We start from the raw sequence: 20,392 nt of genomic DNA, 5'->3' as shown, positions 1-20,392 counted from the left end.
GCAGCAGCACTCCCCAGTAGCATTGGCCCCCCAGCAGGACAATGCACCATGTCACACCACAAAAACTGCTCACGAATGACCCGAGGAACATGACAGAGACCTCAAGGCATTGACCTGGCCTCCAAATTCCCCAAATCCCAGTCTGATCAAACATCTGTGGGACATGCTGTTTCCCCACCTCAAACCCACAGGACCCAAAAGATCTGAAGCCAACGCCCTGGTGCCAGGCACCAAAGGACACCCCCCTAGAGGTCCTGTGCTCATGCCTTGACTGGTCAGAGCCAAGTCCGGTCCAAGAAGGATGATCAGGTTGGGATCTTGGGTATTTGGAGGCCAGGTCAACACCTTGAGCTCTTTGTCCTGTTCCTCGGGTCATTCTTGAGCAGTTTTTGTGGTGTGACATGGTGCATTGTCCTGCTGGGGGGTCACTGCCATCGACCATGCTGTAGCCATGAAGGGGTTTATTTTGTCTTCAATGCCGTTCAGGTGGGTGGAGCACGTCAAGTTGCCTCCACATGAATGCCAGGACCCAAGGTTTCCCAACATATAACCTAAAAAATAAATGTCAAATGTGTCAATAGATAAAATACCCCACACTACCTGTCTTGTACTTTAAACTTAGGCAGACAAATATGACATGTATGATTTAGTCACTGTATACTCAGATATTAGTGCCTTTTAGTGTGGAAGAAGTATTTAGATACTTAATTTAAATAAAAGTAGCTCTTCCACAACACCACAATAAATAAAAAGGCTCATTACAAGTTAACAGAGGCATTATCAGCACTAACTTACCTCAAGTACACAATGTACAGAATGTCCCCTTTAGATATCAGCTCGTTATTACACTGTACATTAACATGTAAGCAGCAGTTAAATGTGTAATCTGAATTTTCTACTGCTTTGCATCATATTTTAAAAAGGTTAATGTGTTTTGTTTGTTTTATCTACAAAGTATTTAGTTTAGTTCAAGGTAGTGGAGGTAAAAGAATATCCCTCTGAAATCTGTTGTATAAAAGTACTTCATAATTGCAATTAAGTGCAGTACTTATGCAAATGTTCCTTTTTTCCACCTGTGATATTTTCCATTAAACTAAATGCGTTTCATTTACGTGCAGTGATTTTCCGTATGAAGTCCACATCAGATTGAAGATGCTGGGAAATGAGTCAAGTGAGACCCCGCCCCTGCCCTCTGTTTCTAGGCGACCCGCATCCCTCGTGCCGCCTTACGTCATTTGAAACGATCCAGTCTCCAAACTAGAGACGGTAGAAACACATTCATCCATAATATCCCAGCCTCAAACACAACCCGGGACACTCAAGTTAGAATAACACGAGAAACAGCGTCCAAACAGGCAACACAAGGTAAGACCTGTCCTTTAGTTAAAGTAAGCGCACCCTCTGTATTTTAATGCTGGTAGGAAATAAAATGTTTTTACCTCACGCGACCATCTCTGCCTCTAATAAAAACCACAGCTCAGAGCTAGCTTTATTATAGCATGTAGGTTATCTTAATTAAACTCCACATGTAGGCTACCTGACGCCATCTTTTAACGAAATAAAGGGCGGTGGCAGCGGGCAGGTCATATTAAACTAAGTCAACACAAGGTCAGTAGTATGGTCTGTGTTCATAAATAATCCCAGTTTGCTTTGTTGGGAACTTTGTTGTTGACGTGTACCGGAACATAATGTTCATTGTCGTCTCCATCCTGAAACCTCGAGGTCCTGTTGTTGTGTCCTAACACTGCCACACCTGTTTTCTACTGATGTACTGAGCGGGTTCCCTTCAGACACAGACACGAGTCATTTTTTAGTTAACAAAAGTCTGAATTTAAAGGTAAAACTGGACAAATTAATGTTAACTAGCAAACAGATTGATTAATTATTGCATTTTTTTTATAATTATGACTTCCCATAATAGGAATCCTTATCAGAAAGAGGAGATGAGGATCTCATAATAAGGGACTGTTCTTTACTTATCAGAGGAGGGAAGTGGCTGGGATGTGACCTTGTCTTTTCTTTTTCTTTTTGACCCACTCCTAAGCTACATTTGTAAGCCTCCCTGATTGATTTTCCTTGGGGGAAATACATGGCCCTCCCTCCACCATAAATTAGTTGTGAGATTGTAAAAGTATATCCTTTGATGCTTGACATTTAAATCCTGAAATTGAGAAAAACCTTGGTTTTTCACTCTTTTGTCGTGCATACTAGTTAGTTAGTACAAACTGTTTTAGGTAAGGTAAGGTAAAACTTTTGTGTCCCTGAGGGGCAATTACAGATACAGACAGTAATCATAAGTAAAACAAAACAGACAGTTCAATACATAACACACAGAATCCAGTTCCACACACTGTGAGGGGTAAATCATGGACATTTAGTGGTCACTGCTGGTTACGATAAGCGATAGCAGACAGGACAAAGGACAATCTGTAACACTTAGGGAGGCAAAACCTCTACCCTGATGGAAACATCTGAAACTGAACATAGAGGGGATGGTGAGAGTCTGAGACAATAGACCGAGCGTTAGAGGTGACCCTCTCTTAATACAGATGCTGTAGGTTATTAAAAGTAACACCAGTGATCTTACAGCACAACTTGACCACTTTTTTTCCAACTTGTTCTTGTTTTTAAAGGGTTTGGTGGTGGGTTGGTTAGCACTGTTGCCTTCCTGGTTTGAACCCAGAGTGGGAGAGCCCCTCTGTGCGGAGTTTGCATGTTCTTTCCATGTCAGCGTGGGTTTTCTCTGGGTGCTCCAGCTTGACTCTAAATTGCCTGTAGATGTGAATGATTGTCTGTCTAATAGTCTGGCGACCTGTCCAGGGTGTGCCCCGCCTCCCGCCCAATGTCAGCTGGGACAGGCTCCAGCCCCCCCCCACAACCTCAAACAGGATGAGCAGTTACGGATGGAGACAACAACAGACTTCGAGAGGCCATCTAGGTCTCTGGACTGAGCCATGTTCTGATCGAGTTTGTCAGGAGTCACGGGCGCTGCCCATTTAAAGGTCAATTGTGAGGATTTAGGGGGATATATTGGCAGAAACTGAATATGATATGTGGCATGGTGGTGCAGTGGTTAGCACTGTCGCCTCAAAGCAAGACGGTTCCTGGTTGGAACTCTGTTGTGAGGGGTTTATTTATGTGCAGACATGCAGGTTTATTGATGTTGCCCAGAAATGTGAGTGTGAATGGTTGTCTGTCTCTATGTGTCAGCCCTGTGATAGTCTGGCGACCTGTCTAGAGTGTACCCCGCCTCTCGCCCAATGTCAGCTGGGACACTTTATTCTGCATCTTATTAAAAAAATCAGGTGTAAAATAAATACAAAACGCAACCATTTAAAGCAGTATGTCCTCCCCTATGATAAAACTTAAAAAAAAGTCCCTCAATGGTGCTTAAAAAAAATTAAGCCCCCCCCCCCACCCCACCCCATTTTTGGAAACAGCTGTCTGTTACTTGCCACCGGCTGACAGCAACCACAAACAACAAAGGAGCCATTCATGGACTCAATGTTAATGTTATTAACAGTAATGAGTAATGGAAAAAAAAATCAGCTGAGTAATCGACAATAAAATTGTTGCTATGGAAACTCTTTATCTGGATGGTCCGCCTACAAGTAGATAGTTTTCATAACATCTGAACAGCTTATTATTTGAGATTCAACAATTCAGCTGTTTTGCTTTATTCTATAGATGTTAAACATGTTAGCCTATCTGTAGAATAAATGTGACAATTCATGAACAAACCTGCATATTCTCAGTTCACTCAACCTATTAACCTCATTTATAAACACTGGGTATGCACAAAACAAGGCCCGAAAGAGGTGTACGCCACTTCCCACGTAAAATTTGTGATCTATAGAAACAGACTTGATGGGAGAAACTTTGACCCATGCTTACAAACAATTTGAAGATGGGAAATTGGTGATGCAGATGGTGAGGTGGTTGTAGAAATTGTGAAATATTTTTTGGCACACACCATTTTGGCTTTTGTCTGTACGTACATTCTTTAGCATGGGTCCTACGCACTGTTTTATAAATGAGACCCCTGGTCTGTTTGTTTTGGAGGAGGAAATGTCTACAAACAATTTGGCTCCTGGTAAAAACCTACTAAGCAAAAAACTCTGAAGGAATTCGAACTGGGAGCTCAAACTTGGCGCATGGGAGTTTTAACTGGTTGCAGTTTGCATCCTCACCACTAGATGGCACTAAATCCGACACATCTCAAATTATCAAACCCAATGAATCTGGGAAGATGTAAGTATGCTCACAAATAGTCACAAAGTCTACAGGTAATCTATTAAACATCTACAGACAAAGCCAAACAGTTGAACTGTTGAATCTCAAGTAATGAGCTATTGAAATGTTAATGTCAGACTATCCAAAGTGCTACCATAATTTGATGTATCTAATTTATGTAACTTTTATCATGATTTCAGGCAATGATAAAAACACTCATTTTAGATACAAAATACTCTAAGACACTGATGTTAGTCATATAACATGACTATACATTCAGCGTCATACTTGCGTTTGCCTGTGTCATTGAGGCAGTTTGAAGTCTCTGTCAAGTAGATATCCAGTAGTCACTCGTCTATTCACTGTACTGTAAAAATAAATAAAATAAAGTGTGTTTTTTACAAACTTGACACGTTTGTGAGTCACCTGCGGTCCATTCAGAATCGACTAACAAACGGCTACTTAACAGAGCCTTTGGCTCAACGACATGGCCAAAGGCAAGTATGATGCTGAATTTATCAATCTGCGTGGACCTTTAAATAATGACGAAGGAGAAATCTGGACCACTGGTATAAACAATACAGCAAAACCTCTAGACACTAGTCAGATTTATATATTTCATGGCAGCCTGTATCATAAAATCACAAATCTTTGTGGTTATGGATACAGGTTTGTGATTATTAGATTATCTTATTAATATGGGATACTAAGCCTTAATTATGAGAAAGAAAATCCCAATATTTTAGGCACTGAAATCACCATTTAGTCACCTGCAGTAACATTAAGATCGCAGTGTTCTGTGGTATTTCAAGCCAAGCTGGAAACCTATTTTGGACTGAAAGCTCTGTGTTAAAACCATGCGGTGAATCAGGTCGTGCAAAATCACGTTCAGGCTGTCACTAAAATTAGGTGACTAAATGCTGTATTGCTTCCACTAGCTTGAGTTTGTCGAATAAGTTAAGATAAGACATGGTTTAAACAGTAGCCAAGGTTGCAGTAAGGTTCAACTCAAGGATGTCACTGCTTTCAGACAGACAGCCATCACTTAACAAGATAGATAGATAGATAGATATACTTTATTCCAGACCCAGGGTCCATAAAAACACACACACAATACAAAAGATTAACAAACACAATAAAAAAAAAAAAATTAAAAAAAAGTCTAGTGACCTATTTTTAAAAGGCACTTATACCAGTGCTCCCAAAGCTGAGACGTGCAGCATGTGTAAAGACAAGACTGTTTTAGGATAAATTGATAATATCCATGTATTTTATCTCATATTTTCCTCACCACCTTAATTTTTTATTGTCTCTCCCTGACCCTCCCTACAGGGTGAAGATGAAACTGAATTCATTACCTGTGCTGTGTCTGTCACTTATTTTGTTTCATACTCATTTTTCACTGGCCAAGAGAGGAGGAGGAGGAGGTAGCTTTGGGAGATCGTCCTACGGCTCAAAGAAGACCTCCACACCCAGCCGAAGCAACACCAACAGTAATACAGGCAGCAGAAATAATCAGGGCTCCAGCTCTCAGGGTGGACACCCCAGACAACCCAATCAGGGACGCCACCCTCAGCACCCAGGCAGACCAGGGGGTTATCCTGTCAAAGGAGGTTACCCCCGGCAGTCAGGATACCCAGCTGGGGGCTATCAAGCTGGAGGTTACCCAGCACGGAGTGGAGGTTACCAATATGGAGCAGGTTATGGAGGTGGATACATAAACCACAACCCAAACAACAAAGTCCTGAGTCCTCACTATGCTGGCAGCTTTGGATATGGGGGCTATGGCTCTATGGGTGGCTCTCCCTTTTCCCGATCAGTTCAGGGAATGTCTATATATCCCTCTGATAAATCCAGAGGGTTTGGAAACAGTGCGGCACAGGCAGCAGCTGGAGGGGCTGTGGCCGGGATGGCCATGGGCTACGGGCTAGGAAGGTTCCAACGTCCTCCCTTCCACTTCCACAACCGCCAGGAGGAGCAACACTACAACCACTATATGTACAGGACATATGGTACTAAGTCTACTGATGCCAATGACTACAGCAGAGACTATACATACAGCAAACCCGATCAAACCTATGATAGCTACATGGACTCCTGCATGAAAAAAACGGACCTTCTGCCTGTGGCAAAGAAAAAAACAGCCGTCGCTACCACACCTAAAACTACCGTTCACACCTCAGCTCCAGACACTGGCACAGACAGCAGCACGACAGAGACCAACAGCACTGCAGCAGATAACTCCTCGACCTCTGCACCTTCAGCTCCCCGCCATCTAAATCCGCCTGTAGCCATTCCTGTGCCTCCAGCCTCACAGGCTGTCAGCAGTGCTGAAGACAGTGACATAGTCAGCATTGTCGAGATCGGCTATCCAGCACTGATTGAGCAGATGAAGGCCAGGAAATGTGTAGAGATGTACATGGTGTACTCTGAGAAGTACTTGAAGAGAGTGGGCAGTGGAGTGCAAGGACTGGAGATGGGTGTGCGAGGGCTTTTAGCACTGGTCACCAGTACCACACTGATGCTACTGAATAGCAACATGTTCATGCTGCTGCACTGAGGCCTTCATTAACACTGAAAGTGACGGAGAATGTGTTAAAGGAATTAAGTAAAAGGGTGGAAAATGATTAGGTAGAGAGGAACCTCTTACCTTTTTATGACTCTTTTTATTGTGTGTGGATTTCTACTTTCCATTTTTTCTTAGTAATTAGGCGTCATGTACATGCTTGACTGGGACCACACTGGATTATATCTTTGCACTATGTATTCAAGTAAAGTTAGGGAAAGGGTTAGACTAGAGAGACAGTGAATGCAACAAAGTGCACTTCTGGTTTCCTCCTCTGAAAGAGTCCATTAACGGTACTCTTATACTCCGAGCTTTTGATGTTGAAGGAATTGGCCCATTAATGTCCATTTAGATTTAATTGAACATGCTGTCAGAGACACAAAAACGTTTTATTGTTCGACTGTAGAATAATGTCTGTGTACAAGTGATCAAAGCCCCCACAGTGTACACTCTCTAGCCACACAGATTTTTTTTTATTTAAGGAAACTTGTTTTTTTTATGTTGTTTTTACTCAGAGGAAAAAGCATCCGACAGGGCTGATGGAGTAGACTCTGCCATGTGTAAGTGCTTTGCACTAATGGACATGTGCATTTAAGTGTGATATGATCATATTAGCTCCAGGAACATTAATGATGGAGGACTGCCTGATACAAGGACAGTTCAAAGAGTTGGAAAACAGTGAATAGTGATCTAAAACTATCAACTAATACTGGATTTTAACTAATATTCTATTAGTCAACTATTATAAACATCTGTGCTTCAGACAGAAGTTTTACATTATAAGCATGACAGTGTTTTTAAAGGACCATATTTACTCATTTCTTCATAGCTTAAAACATAAATAGACTTTTAGTGTATAAAGTCCATTGAAATACAGAAACTTAAACCAAAAAGACTGATATTTTTATGTGTTGGTGCTTACTGTATTTGGATAAACAGACTCTCTTCACAAACAGACAATAGTATGCATGCTGTTTTCGTAACACCCCTTAAATTACTGACTTTGACACTGATGCAAAACAAAGTGCGCTTTTCCTGAATATTTATGAATGTTGTCTTAACCTTTTACCACGTGTACTGACCTCTCCCTGTGCAGTGTGTGTATATTTTAGATATTTTTTTTAATACACTTGCCTCCTTCTGTCCTTCTGTTACGCCTCCCTCCTCCGTAGCTTGTGATTGCAAAGTGCTCTTAAAGTGTAAAGACCCTCTAATGTACTAATTCACCTCTACTGAATGTTTTTCATCAGTTGAGTTTATGGTTGTTAAGCCTGCATATGAACATATGTAAAGTGCAGTACATAAGGTTTATATCATAATTTTTTTAATCATAGAAGGTGACTACTTAAAAAAGGTACTCTCTGGAGTTTTAATTGCAAACAAACAGTTCTTCAATTCCTAGCTCATAATTCATTAGACATGCTCATTATTCGAGACCCAGTTATTATGAGAACTTGCAGGGTCATTAGTAACTACCTACAGTATATCTAAATAAGCTGTTGTGGGCTGTGACGTACTAGTTAAACAAAAACAATGCCAGCTTTGCGTTGACTTAAAATCCTCTCTTCAGCTTCAGCTTTGTCTTTAAAGGATAAACTTTATCAGTAACACTTTGTTGCTCTTGATTTCTCCATTTGTCACTGTGTGCATCTATTGCCAGTGGTAGAAGAAGTAATCAGATTACTTACAGGAATGCTTCACCCACAAAATTACTATTTGAATATTAATTAGTCATGTCTTATGCCCTTGAATTCATAAAGCAAACTTTGTTTTTCTCACACACCTCCATGAAAGAACAGCAACTTTTGAAACGTGCATTTTTGCAAAAAAAAAAAGAAAAGAAAAATAAAATAATGAATTAAATTAAATTAAATTAATTCAAATTAGATTAAATAGAAATAAAAATTCCTAAAAATTTTAGGAATATTTTAGGAAAATCAAAAAAAAATTAGGAAAATCATAAAAATTCAGTTTAATTTGAAAACTAAACTGAATCCGAAGTAAAACTCATCTATGTTCTCTTCAAAGCCAATACTGAAGTTTTTATTATAAATGCATGTGTTTGGGAAATACTGAGTGTACGACTGGATAAATGAGACTTGGATTATACTGCACAAGTTGTCTGAGAGTTTGTAAATGGATGTTTTGATAAAGCTTGGCTGTTGATAAATGTGGTCCCCAGTCAGTCAATCAATAAATTAATCATTTTGCTGTTTTCCATTGAGGCATATGAGAAAAAAAAAAAAGTTTTTCCTTACAAATTCAAGGTAGTGTCATACTGTACTTGGGTAGAACCCAGGACAATCTCATGACCCAGGACAAACAATTTTACAAAGTTCTTTTGGCTGCAAGCAGGAAAGCCATCACTCGGAGGTGGCTACAGGTGAACCTTCCTTCAAAGAATGATGGATTGCAGTTATTAGTGAAATTCAATGTGTGGAGAAAATCATATTTTCTTTAAGACTGCGACTCGATGTAAAATATTGGAAAAAATGGACTCTATACACAAAGGGATGTAACCTATTGACTGGTTAGTTAAAAAACCCTGTTCTGTACTGTTGTGTGGCTCCTACCAACCTAATTGGTATTGACTAATATACAGGAAGTGTACAGAGACTGGCTAAGCCGATTTAGGAAACCCCTGTAATATAGAAGATGACAGTGTAGGTCCAATGTACTTTAAGTAGGGGTCCCAGACTGCCTGAAAAGCCTCTACTGAGGAGCAAAGCAATGGGATATATTCATTGGGAATACACTGCAATAAAAATAAAGTTTAAATTCAAGGGAACACAACGTTTTGTGGGTGAAGTATTCTGTTAAATAAAAGTATCAGTACCTGAAAATACTCCACTACAAGTACAAGTCCTGCATTCAGAACTTCACTTTAGTAAAAGTATTAAAGCGTTATCAACAAATGTACTTAAAGTATCAAAAGTAAAAGTGCATCGTGCAGAAAAATGGTCCCTGTCAATATTTTACTGCTTTATATAATGAAGAGGGTTTTCTCTGGACAGGTAGGGTATGAAAAACTATAATATGAATGTAACTTAAGACTGTCAGACAAATGTAGTGCCTCTGAGATGTAGTGACCTAGAAGTATAAAGTAGCATGAAATAGAAATACTCAAGTACAGGTACCTCAGATTTGTACTCCATTAAATATACTTAGTGCTATTCCACCACTGCAGAGTGACGTCATGACCACTAAACAGGCGATTTCAGTGGTATCACTGAACAACAGTTACAGCAAACACTGTTTATTGCTTGTCCAACAGTCTGATTATACACCCCACATTGTACCTTTAATGTGTCGTTACATGTATCTCATGTTACCCTGTGTCTGGCTTTGAATGTATCTGACAATACACATGCACCGCTGTTAAAGACATGTATGCATTTTACTGTGAAGGATTAACCCTTATTATGCTGCTGTACACTGAGTGTTAACTCACACCTTGTCTTGTTAAGTAAACTCATAAACTTCACTCGTGCATTTGTGGATATTTTATTTTATGACGTCAGAGACTTCAGAGTTGTGTGAAGGAGTTTTGGTGACATTGTGGTTAAAAATTTAGTTGTTGAGTTACTGAGTTATACGAAAGGTTTAATGAAGATCAAATTGATGACATAACATGACTTCTCTGAGCTCAAATTATTCAATGTGTGATAAAGCCTATTACAGCGTTAAAGGGAAACCACAAGAATTTTACAAAATGTAGCACCTATATAGAAATTCTGACTTTCAGAAACATTGGGTTAACTAGAAACTAACAGTCCAACAGAGTCACACAGAGAATCAAACAGAGTCAAAATATCAAGTTTGTTGTACCAGCATCTCATATAAGAAGAACTACACAAGGGCTGTGTCAACTCTTCCTGTGTTTCAGGTCTGAGCTTGTGAAGAAGCTGTATTATTGAAAGGCCCCAAGAAAAAAACCCACTGGTGGGTGTTACAACAGTTTTAGGATAGTTACTACTGTAGCTGTTTTATTAGTTTATATTTAATATTAGATTCAATGTGTGACAATAACAGTAAAGAACAACCGATATAACCCAAATAGTGAATGTACTCACTGCAGGAAGTTTGCATAAAATTAGTCATGTATGAGTTTTTAAGCAGGTTATTTCCTATAAATGTTGCACCAGAGATGAGTTTAGGAACTTTTTGTGCGATTCTCTGACTGGGTTATGTATTTATTAAGTGTTCCATTGTTTTATTAGCTCTTTGGTTGTTTTAGCTGCCTATATTTCTAACACAGGACGAGGTTGTTAAGCAGAGCGTGAAGGTTCTGTGAATATAGTTCCCTCATCCTGTGAGATTTTTAAAAAATTTATATCTTTAATAATAATGTAAAATTTAAAATAGCCACCTACCAAGGAACAAACCGAGAAAGCCAGACAAGCGAAAGGAAATCCAAAAGATTAAATAAATGGGGAAAACAGAAAAAAAAGAAATAAAAAAAAATAATAAAACAATTACAAATAAAGGACGACAAATCTATTAACTTGTGCGACATAAGTGGGGGAGTATAACATGTTTCACTACGATTTTTCAGCCTCCATATTTGCTACAAAAGTAAAAAAAAAAGGTTGCCAGGTGGCAAAGAAACGTGCTGTTGATCGGATTTTCTCCAATTGTAAATAATACATATTGTCCTTAATCCAGTGTCCATATGTTGGAGGTGAAGGGTCCTTCCATTTACACAGGATGAGCCAGAACAGAAAGAGACAATGTTCGTTTGGGCTCTAAATTAGCATATAGAGGGGTCACTCCAAATATTGCTGCAGACATGGATGGGGCAACCAGCCATCCGAACATTTCTGAAAAAGTTTTTACTGTTATTTTTTTTTTTTTTTTTTTAAATAAATCTTACAACCTGTAAATTCAAAAAGGCCTCATGACCCCTCATGGAGCTTTGATGACCACTCACGAGGGTCTGGACCCCCGGATTGGGAACCAGAGCTGAGAGGAAAGCGAACCTGAGCTGTGGTGTGATCTGATCGGCTGTGATCTCATGAGGCTGAGACAAGAAGCTCTACCACAGGCTGTTAAATGTCAGCTGACAGGCTGAGTCATGCAGCACTGCAGACACTCAGGGTTTCCATATGTTGATTAAATAACAGGCTTAATGGAGGTGGTAGATTTTATAACACAAAGTGGGGAGTTAAGTTGTTCTGCTGCATGTTGCTGCTCTAAGAGGGGTTCATATTGTTTTCAGTTGTGTCTTTTAGACAGGGATGGTAGGGTACAAAAAATATACTCAAGTAAAAGTACTATTACTTTAAATACCTGTTACTCAACGGTAAAGTACTTCTATAAAAATGTATTTGGATAAAAGCAAAAAAGAAGTCAAATAAAATGTACTCTGAGTAAACCATACTGCATTACAATGACAATAGGCTATGTATTTGTATCATGATTATGATTCTACTGTAAAGTAAAGATCACCCATTGACTGCAAAATAAACAAGAGCATCACACCACCAAGCTCTACAGAGGGCCCTTTGTGCATACAGCTGACTATTAATTAAACAACAACAACCTAACCGGTAGAAAACCTCACTTGAATTAACTCAGACAAAATAAACAACAATAAATAACTCAACACCACAGCTGGTGCAACAATAATTAACAAGCTATGGAAATTAATTAACCTGGCTCTTCTTGTAGAACAGCAGAATAAAACATCACCGAAGCACCAACACAGAGATGTATGAACAATCTAAACTCAGCTGCAGCCACAAGTACACATACAGCAAGAAGAGGAGGCATTGTGTGTTTCCTGCACTCACACACCACCTGCTGATTACATACAGGTGTGTTTGATTTGGATCATAATCTTTGTCGACCTATCTGCAGAGTGAGTTCAGTGAGTGTGTTGTTGTACTCACCTGTCTGAACATCATTCTGTGAGACGGCCTCGTCAGTCCGCTCCAGGTTCAACTACTCTGCTGGTGATGATATAACCAGTCCACTCAGCCTCTTTGTCCCAGTATAACCAGTTCAATCAGCCTCTGCACTCCTCAAATGTTTGAGCTGAATGAAGCTCTGTAGTCACATCAGTGATTAACTGTCACAAACAGTAAACAGTCCTCACACTCCTCTCTGAAGGTAAAAGTTTCTCAGTGAAAGTCACCCATAGAGCCAAAATGCACCTGTTTAAATTAAAGTTTATTTACTTTATTAATCCCCCTGAGGAGAAATTCAATCTTTTCACTCTTGCTTGGCAATTACACACAGGTCCGAAAGACACACACATGCACAAACAGGACCTATACATGCACAAATTGGAGAGATGTCGGAGTGAGGGGGCTGCCCTTGGTGAGGCGCCCCGAGCGGTTGGGGTGTTCGGTGCCTTGCTCAAGGGCACCTCGGCAGTGCCCAAGAGGTGAACTGGCACCTCTCCAGCCACCAGTCCACGCTCCATATTTTGGTCTGGACGGGGACTTGAACAGACGACCCTCCAGTTCCCAACCCAAGTCCCTATGGACTGAGCAACTGCCGCCCCCAAAAGCTGCTGCAACATAATTGCAGGTGTGTTTGATTTGGGTCACTCAGCTGTCAGCCAGGAGGTGCATTAAACCAGTGATTAATTAAAGGAGCAGTGTGTAAGATTGAGAGGGAATTAATGGCATCTAGCAGTGAGGATTGCAAATTCCAACCAGCTGAAACTTCTCCTGGTTGGAATTCCTTCAGTTTTCGTTGTTCAGAAGGTTTTTAACAGGTGCTGAATTATCTGCAGAGGTCTCCTCCTCTCAAGAGTAGACAGTCTGTTCCAGTAAAATCACTGAATGAAGCAGTTTCACATTACAAATCAGTGTTTCTCCTACACTGTGCCTCTTGTCAGAGATGGATGACTAGTTCAACACCTGCTAATGTGTACTCACCTTTTTTCCTCTGATAACTTAAGATACAGACATTCAGGAGGCTGGATCCCTGGGCAAGATTCTGAACCACAAATTGCTCCCAATGGCTGTGCCATTGGTGTGTGAGTGTGTGAATGGTTACTGAGTAGCAGGTGGCACCTTGTATAGTAGCCTCAGGCACCAGTGTGTGTGGATGGGTTAATGTAACATGCAGTGTAAAAGCACTTTGAGTGGTCAAGACTAGAAAAGCGCTTTAGAAGTGCAGTACATACATAGCTGACATACCTATAGAGGTCTCTTGCTTTACAAAACACACAAACTGAAATGGTGATTGAAATTGGTAAATACATGGAATAAAGCAGTTTCATGTAAAAAAAACAACAAAAAAACACAACAACCGAGAACCTGCTTCCTATGTAGATATCAATAACTCATTCTTAGGTAAGAAAAACACCAGAATTCTTACTTTCAGGTGATTATACACCAAAGAAAACATACTAATTACTTTACAATCCATTTCTACCAATATATCCTCCTAAATCCTACACACTGGGAATAAATGCAACCTTGATTTTTTTTAACTAGGGCAAGGTACAGTAAATTCTAAACATACCCTATATCGATGTAATCCTTAAATTAATGGCATTGCTGTGCATCTCTTGTATTGGTTACTAACTACTGGCAGATGGTGCCACACCCAGTCACTCAGCCTGTGACAGTAAACATCCAACAGCAGAGTGTTTCCTTTCTAGAGCTCTGCCTCTGATCTTGGTGATCCTCTGGTTCCCAGGATCCCAAGTGGATCGTAGGTCCATTGTGAATGGACTTGGAAGTGCTGCTTCTTTCTGTAAAGTGACTGACAAACAGACAGCTACTTGACAGAGACAGCAAACTAGCTCAAAGACATGACCAAATCCAAGTATGACGCTGAATATATTACACAGTGTGGACCTTGAACTCATGACTAAGGAGAAATCTGGACCTCATGGCTTGACCAGTTGGGAACCATTGCCCTACTATGAAACTGCTTTATTCAGTGTTTTACCTGTTTAAAGAGGTAGAGACCTCTGCAGATAATTTGGCTCCTGGTAAAAACCTCCTGAACATCTAGATCATAAGTTATCAGAAAAAAAGGTGAGCACACATTAGCAGGTGCTGGGCTAGCCACCTGCCTCTTGACGAGTGGAACAGGCAGCGTATGAGAAACACTGATTTGTAATGTGAAACTGCTTTATTCAGTGTTTTAATGGTTTTTATTACCCAATCTGTTTGTTTCAGAGAGGAGGAGACCTCTGTAGATAATTCAGCTCCTGATAAAAAACCTCCTGAACAATTAAAACTGTAAGGAATTCTAACTAGGAGAAGTTTTGGCTGGTTGCAATCTGAAATCCTCACTGCTAGATGCCACAATATCTCCCTAAATCTTACACACTGCTCCTTTTAAGTCTAATCCATCACTTAAGTGGGTCTCCCCCAGGGATTAACAAACAATATCTTCTTCTGAAAATGTGTATATACTTTGGGTATCTAAACACATCATGGTCTCTTCTCACAGACAATAAAAATCAACACAAATGTTTGTTCTAAGTTCTTTTTATTTATATAACAATATTAAACATGGAAGCATGTTTCACTTTTTTATAACATAAAAATCTACAAATTGGCATAAAACATGAGCTTTAATCAGGTTAAGTTTACATATGCAAGCATTGTACTGGCAAAAGTAACACTTTAATAGACTTTTTATTTTGCAGAGCAGACAGAATATGAAACAGAATGAAAAAAACTGTCTAAAATATGAACTTATAGCTAAATATACTGAGAAATGGCATTATCATATGAAGTAGCTGCTCTTAAACTCTGGTCCTCACATGACTTTTGAGGTAGACTTAACCTACATCTAATTTATTCCTGGCGTGTTGTCAAAGATTCCTTCTGGAGAAAACATATCGATCAAAAATAATCATCAAAGTATATAAAAAAAGACTTTAAAAGGAGAAATGGGAGTGTGGGACACATTGGGGTCAAACCATTTCTGATGTATTTCGACAGGAAATGGTTTGTTCATCAGTACACCTGCAGACTGAAGCATGGTGGAGTCACACTGACATGATGTAGAGATCAAATTCCTCCTCCTGTCCTGATGGATGGTCACTGAAGTGTTGAGAAAATAAACTGGCCACAGCTTCTCATTACTGAAGGATCGCATTAGACTTTAAGTCTGTTTTCTGTGTGTTGCTTTAATTCAGGGTTTGTTTGGACCTGTGTGTGTTTAGGGGTGGCAGCTCTGTCTCCAGCTCTACATGACTGCCACCCAATGGCCCATCAGCAGGGAAATCAGGGAGCCGATCACAACGATTATACTGTTGTAGATGGGGCCGCTGGATGCTGCGGTGTAGTACTCCATATCTCCAGAGCCCTCTGGCTCGTAGCCAGGCCTGGAGCCGTAGCCACCAACACCTCCGAATCGTGGGTAGCCATACCCCCCTCCATATCCTCCATACCCTCCTCCATACCCTCCTCCAAATCCTCCACCATATCCTCCATATCCTCCATACCCATACCCAGGGCGGCTCAGGGCAGATCCCAGCATTGCTCCTCCTACAGCGCCCGCTGCAGCTGCCCCGGCTACTTTCCCTGCACTGGGTCCACTGCTCTGGACGGGTCTGTAGCCCGCCCCACCACCACCCCAGCCTCGGCTGTAGCCTCCACTTCGGCCAAAACCTCCACCTCCAAAGCCACCACGACCACCACGCCGTGCCTCAGAGCTGGGTAACAGTGTGGCGAGGAGCAGCAGGCAGAGGGCCACTGTGAGGGGGAGTTTGTGCAGGCCAGACATTATTTTGATCCTGTAAGACACAGAGACATCATTAGGAGGCGAGGATTTGTTACTCTTCTGTTTGGACTGTTCAGGTGTTGGAAGTGATGGAAGAAGTATTTAGGTCTGGTACTTTTTTACTTTAGCATTCAAGCAAAAGGCATAAAGTGTCTCCAGAGTTTGTAAAATACAGACAACTACAAGATATAAGCAGCATTTAAAATAGCCTACAGGAAGGGGAAAACAATAATTATTGTAAAATGTATTTAAAAAAGAAAAACAATTATAGAAATATCCTTCTGAGACCCTGTGTCCTCATTCAAAAACTTCACATTTTGGGTGTCCTGGACCTTATACTTTATTCTACTTATACACCAATCCATGTAAAAACAAGATGGCAGCCATCTCTGCCAAGTCAGTCTGCAGCCAATCCCGACACAAAAGAGGACAAGCTCCAAAACCTGATCAAATTTTATGGTTGAAACTTGTTTATTTATGATTAATAATGTTTGTAGTTTGATATAGCAACAGATTTCACAAATTGTAGCAACAGTAACAAGCTAACAAGACAAAGACACTGTTAATTGGGAAGCACTCGGTTGAAGACACTGGGACTTTATAATCGTCTCGTTTGAGGATATAGGGACTTTATTATCGAAGACAATGTTTAGTTTTTAATACTTACCAGGTCCTGCTGATCCCAAATAGCTAGGAGAAGTTAAAAGTGTGAATCTAACAAAAGTTCAGGTCTCAGGAGGATATAAATAAAAAGAGTAAACTGTACTGTACTAACTTTTTTTTAAATCACTTATTTTTTTTATTGCAACAATACTATTAAACTTAGTAAGCTTTACTAGTAAGTAAACTTACAAATCTTTCATCAAAAGTATTCTCAGAAAATATACTTTTACTACTAGTATCAAAAGTATCAAAAAGTGTTCATAATGCAAAATTACCATTGTAAGAGTGTATTACTTCTATAAACATTACATATTATGCAATATAATAATAATAATATGCAGCATTTAAAATGTTTTCGCTGGATGAGGTGAAGATAATATTTACTTACTTCTACACTGTTGAGTATTTTAAATGATAAAAATGCTTCATATTTTTAGGAGTTGATCATATATTTTTAATTTTTAAGTCTCTATTTTCAAAGCGACACGTAATTATAGCTGTCAGATCAGTACACTGGAGTAAAAAGTACAACATTTGCCTCCGAAATGTTGCTTAAAATGGAATCACATGACTGAATGTACTTAGTTGAACTGGTCCCTGAAGTCACATGGTGCTCATAAACACACTGATGAGATGTTCCCATGACAGCTTTAGCCCCGCTGCCTGTTATTTTTAACGTTGCTGATAAATTAAGAGCAGTACAGATCATGGCTCTTAATCCAGCTTTGAGAAAACAAATCTTACACAACCAGCGTCACTGCTGCCACACCAGTTAACACCAGCAGCTGACGTGGGATCAGATAGCTTTGATAATCTCTAACGCCCTTTCATCAGGATCTACTGTAAGAGATTCGGTCTGGCTCTGTGTTTGTGGACAAGACCTGATGCTCTAATCATCGCAGCACCAACAGACGGCTGTTGGTAAGCATTGAACAAACGTTATCTCAGTGTTTGACTATAACACTTATCTAACAAGAAGATTAACATTAAACAGATAAAGAACTATTTGGAGGAAATACATACAATAAATACAAAATCAAGGAATAAGAGATGACATTAAAAAGCTATATACAATATATGCATAAAAAACTTTAGACTATGTAAATCAGGTCGGCCGAGTCAGCGATCTCTTTTAAGTCCCTTACATACTTTTATTGGAGAGCCTTTCCTGATTTTACTTAAGTTTTATGTTCATTTAGACTGTCTTTTATTTCCTCTGTTTTATACACTAAAGCGTTTATCACTTCTTATAAAAGTTGTTTTCATGTCTTGTCTGTTTTAATTATTGACATGTAAAACACTTTGTACCTCTGCTTTGAAAAGTGCTTTAGAAATAAAGATTATTATTTAGAAGTATAAATAATAAATATAAAATATAATGGTCTATTATAGTGTTATATATTATAGAATATATGTGCAGAATATGTAATATACACACTTTACATAAATAATATGATACTATAAAATGGTGGAAAGTAACTACACTAAGTACTTTTACTCAAGTACTGTACAAAAGTGTAATTCTGAGGTACTTGTACTTTATTAAATTGGTTTCATTTTATGCTTCTGTATAGTTTTATAACAGTGAGAGGGAAATATTTTACTTTTTTCTACACTGCATTTATGTAACAGCTGTACATACTAGTTATTTTTCAAATACAGATACAAAATATGAAAAAAATACAATAAAATATACGATCAGGTTTTAAAATATGGTGCATTATTGTAGATTTAAGTACCTAACAGTGTATGAAGCATCTAGAATTAAATCAACTCCAACACTAATGTTTTGCCTCTATATTAAAACATCAGTGATAATGTAATAGTATAACTGACAGGAGCTATTATGCATCATGTGTACTTTTACTTTATTACTTTAAGGAGGGCCTATAATTTATTATGAATTAATTTTTAATGCAGGACTTCTGGTGATGGAGTACTTTTATAGTGTGGTTCTTAAATAAATAATCTGAAGTCTTCTCTGACCACGGTGAGCAGCATGACATCATTTGCTCTGCCGTCAACAAACAGTACGCAGTCTAATCTGTGTCCTCTTAAAAGATGAGTTGAGCTATAATTAAACTGGGTCACTTAGTTTGGGAATAATCCAGTGACTCCCAGATTAGAGTCACAAAGCACTGAGTCAGGCAGGTTAAAACATTTTATTATGAATCTGGAGCCTGCAGATCTGTTTAACAGCCTGTTATTAATTGTGCTTTCTAGAGGTTGACTCTAATTTTTGCAGCAGAGGACAAATTAAATTAGAGAAATTCAATTGCAAAGTAGGAAACGAAAATGAGAAGTGATGGAGGAAGAATTCACATCCTTCACTTAAGTAGAAATACCAGTCGAAAAATACTCCATTACAAGGTAAAGACTTAAATTCAAAATGTTACTTACCTATAGAAATTTAATCAAAGTATCAAAAATAAGTTTATCATGCAAAAAGTGTCCTTTCAAAGTGTTATAGAATATTACTTTTATCACTAACATACATGTTAAGAGCATTTCAGTGTTGTGATTCAATAATGCCAAGAGAATTTCATATTTTTTGTAGATAAGTGTAGCCTATTGCATCATATATTTTTTTTAAATGTAAAAAGTAAATATTAAGTGTCAATAAATGCAGCAAAGAAAAAAAAGTACAATATTTCCCTTTGAGATGTAGTGTAGTAGACGTACAAAGCTGTATAAAAGTAGTAGTGTTTGGGTAAATATACCTCCACCACTAAAAACACAGTTTAAACCTGCTGCAATCAATAGAAAAATCTTCACACCAGTTTATACTAAGTAAGTAACCGTAAGAATAAACACTCTCACCTGTTGAGCGGCTCTTTGTGAAGGGGACAGATGACGTTCCTCTGCTGACAGTAAAAACCACACAGCGTTTGTTTGCAGCTCAGACTCTTCTGACAGTAAGAAGTATGTTTCGGGGCCAGGCTGTTATCCTCCAGACAATCTCCATCAGGTGGAGTGGATCACTGCATCTCACACCTGCTCATAGGCTGCAGTAAGCTGCTGCACCACTAACGACATCACACATAAATACCTGTGGGTGTGTGTGTGGGCGTACATTTGTGTGTCTAATTTAGTCTGAATGATTTAACCCGAGCACTGAATGAACTCTCCCGAAGCTTCGACTGATGTTATATATCTCTTCTCTTACTTTAGATTACACAACAAGATTTAAACGTCATTATATAACGTGAAAGGCTCTTCACCCACTGA

At 39.1% G+C, this 20,392-nt stretch overlaps 2 protein-coding genes across 2 annotated transcripts; one reads left to right on the top strand and one right to left on the bottom strand.

Annotated features, from left to right (window-relative positions):
• Window positions 1-1,248: 1,248 nt before the first annotated feature.
• LOC125890397 (uncharacterized) lies at window positions 1,249-10,266 on the top strand. Its single transcript, XM_049579013.1, has 2 exons — window positions 1,249-1,365; window positions 5,566-10,266. Exon 2 carries the CDS (start codon window positions 5,573-5,575, stop codon window positions 6,791-6,793), a length of 1,221 nt encoding a protein of 406 aa, XP_049434970.1. The 5' UTR covers window positions 1,249-1,365; window positions 5,566-5,572; the 3' UTR covers window positions 6,794-10,266.
• A 4,995-nt stretch (window positions 10,267-15,261) lies between these two features.
• On the bottom strand, window positions 15,262-20,246 carry sprn2 (shadow of prion protein 2). Its single transcript, XM_049579021.1, has 2 exons — window positions 19,985-20,246; window positions 15,262-16,514 (listed from the first exon to the last, which is right to left on the bottom strand). Exon 2 carries the CDS (start codon window positions 16,502-16,504, stop codon window positions 15,965-15,967), a length of 540 nt encoding a protein of 179 aa, XP_049434978.1. The 5' UTR covers window positions 16,505-16,514; window positions 19,985-20,246; the 3' UTR covers window positions 15,262-15,964.
• Between the last annotated feature and the right edge of the window lie 146 nt (window positions 20,247-20,392).

The sequence above is a fragment of the Epinephelus fuscoguttatus genome, linkage group LG6, assembly GCF_011397635.1.
Source record: "Epinephelus fuscoguttatus linkage group LG6, E.fuscoguttatus.final_Chr_v1".
NCBI classification, from domain to species: domain Eukaryota; kingdom Metazoa; phylum Chordata; class Actinopteri; order Perciformes; family Serranidae; genus Epinephelus; species Epinephelus fuscoguttatus.
The sequence above is the reverse complement of the archived record's forward strand: the minus strand, read 5'-3'. Positions and strand labels throughout refer to the sequence as shown.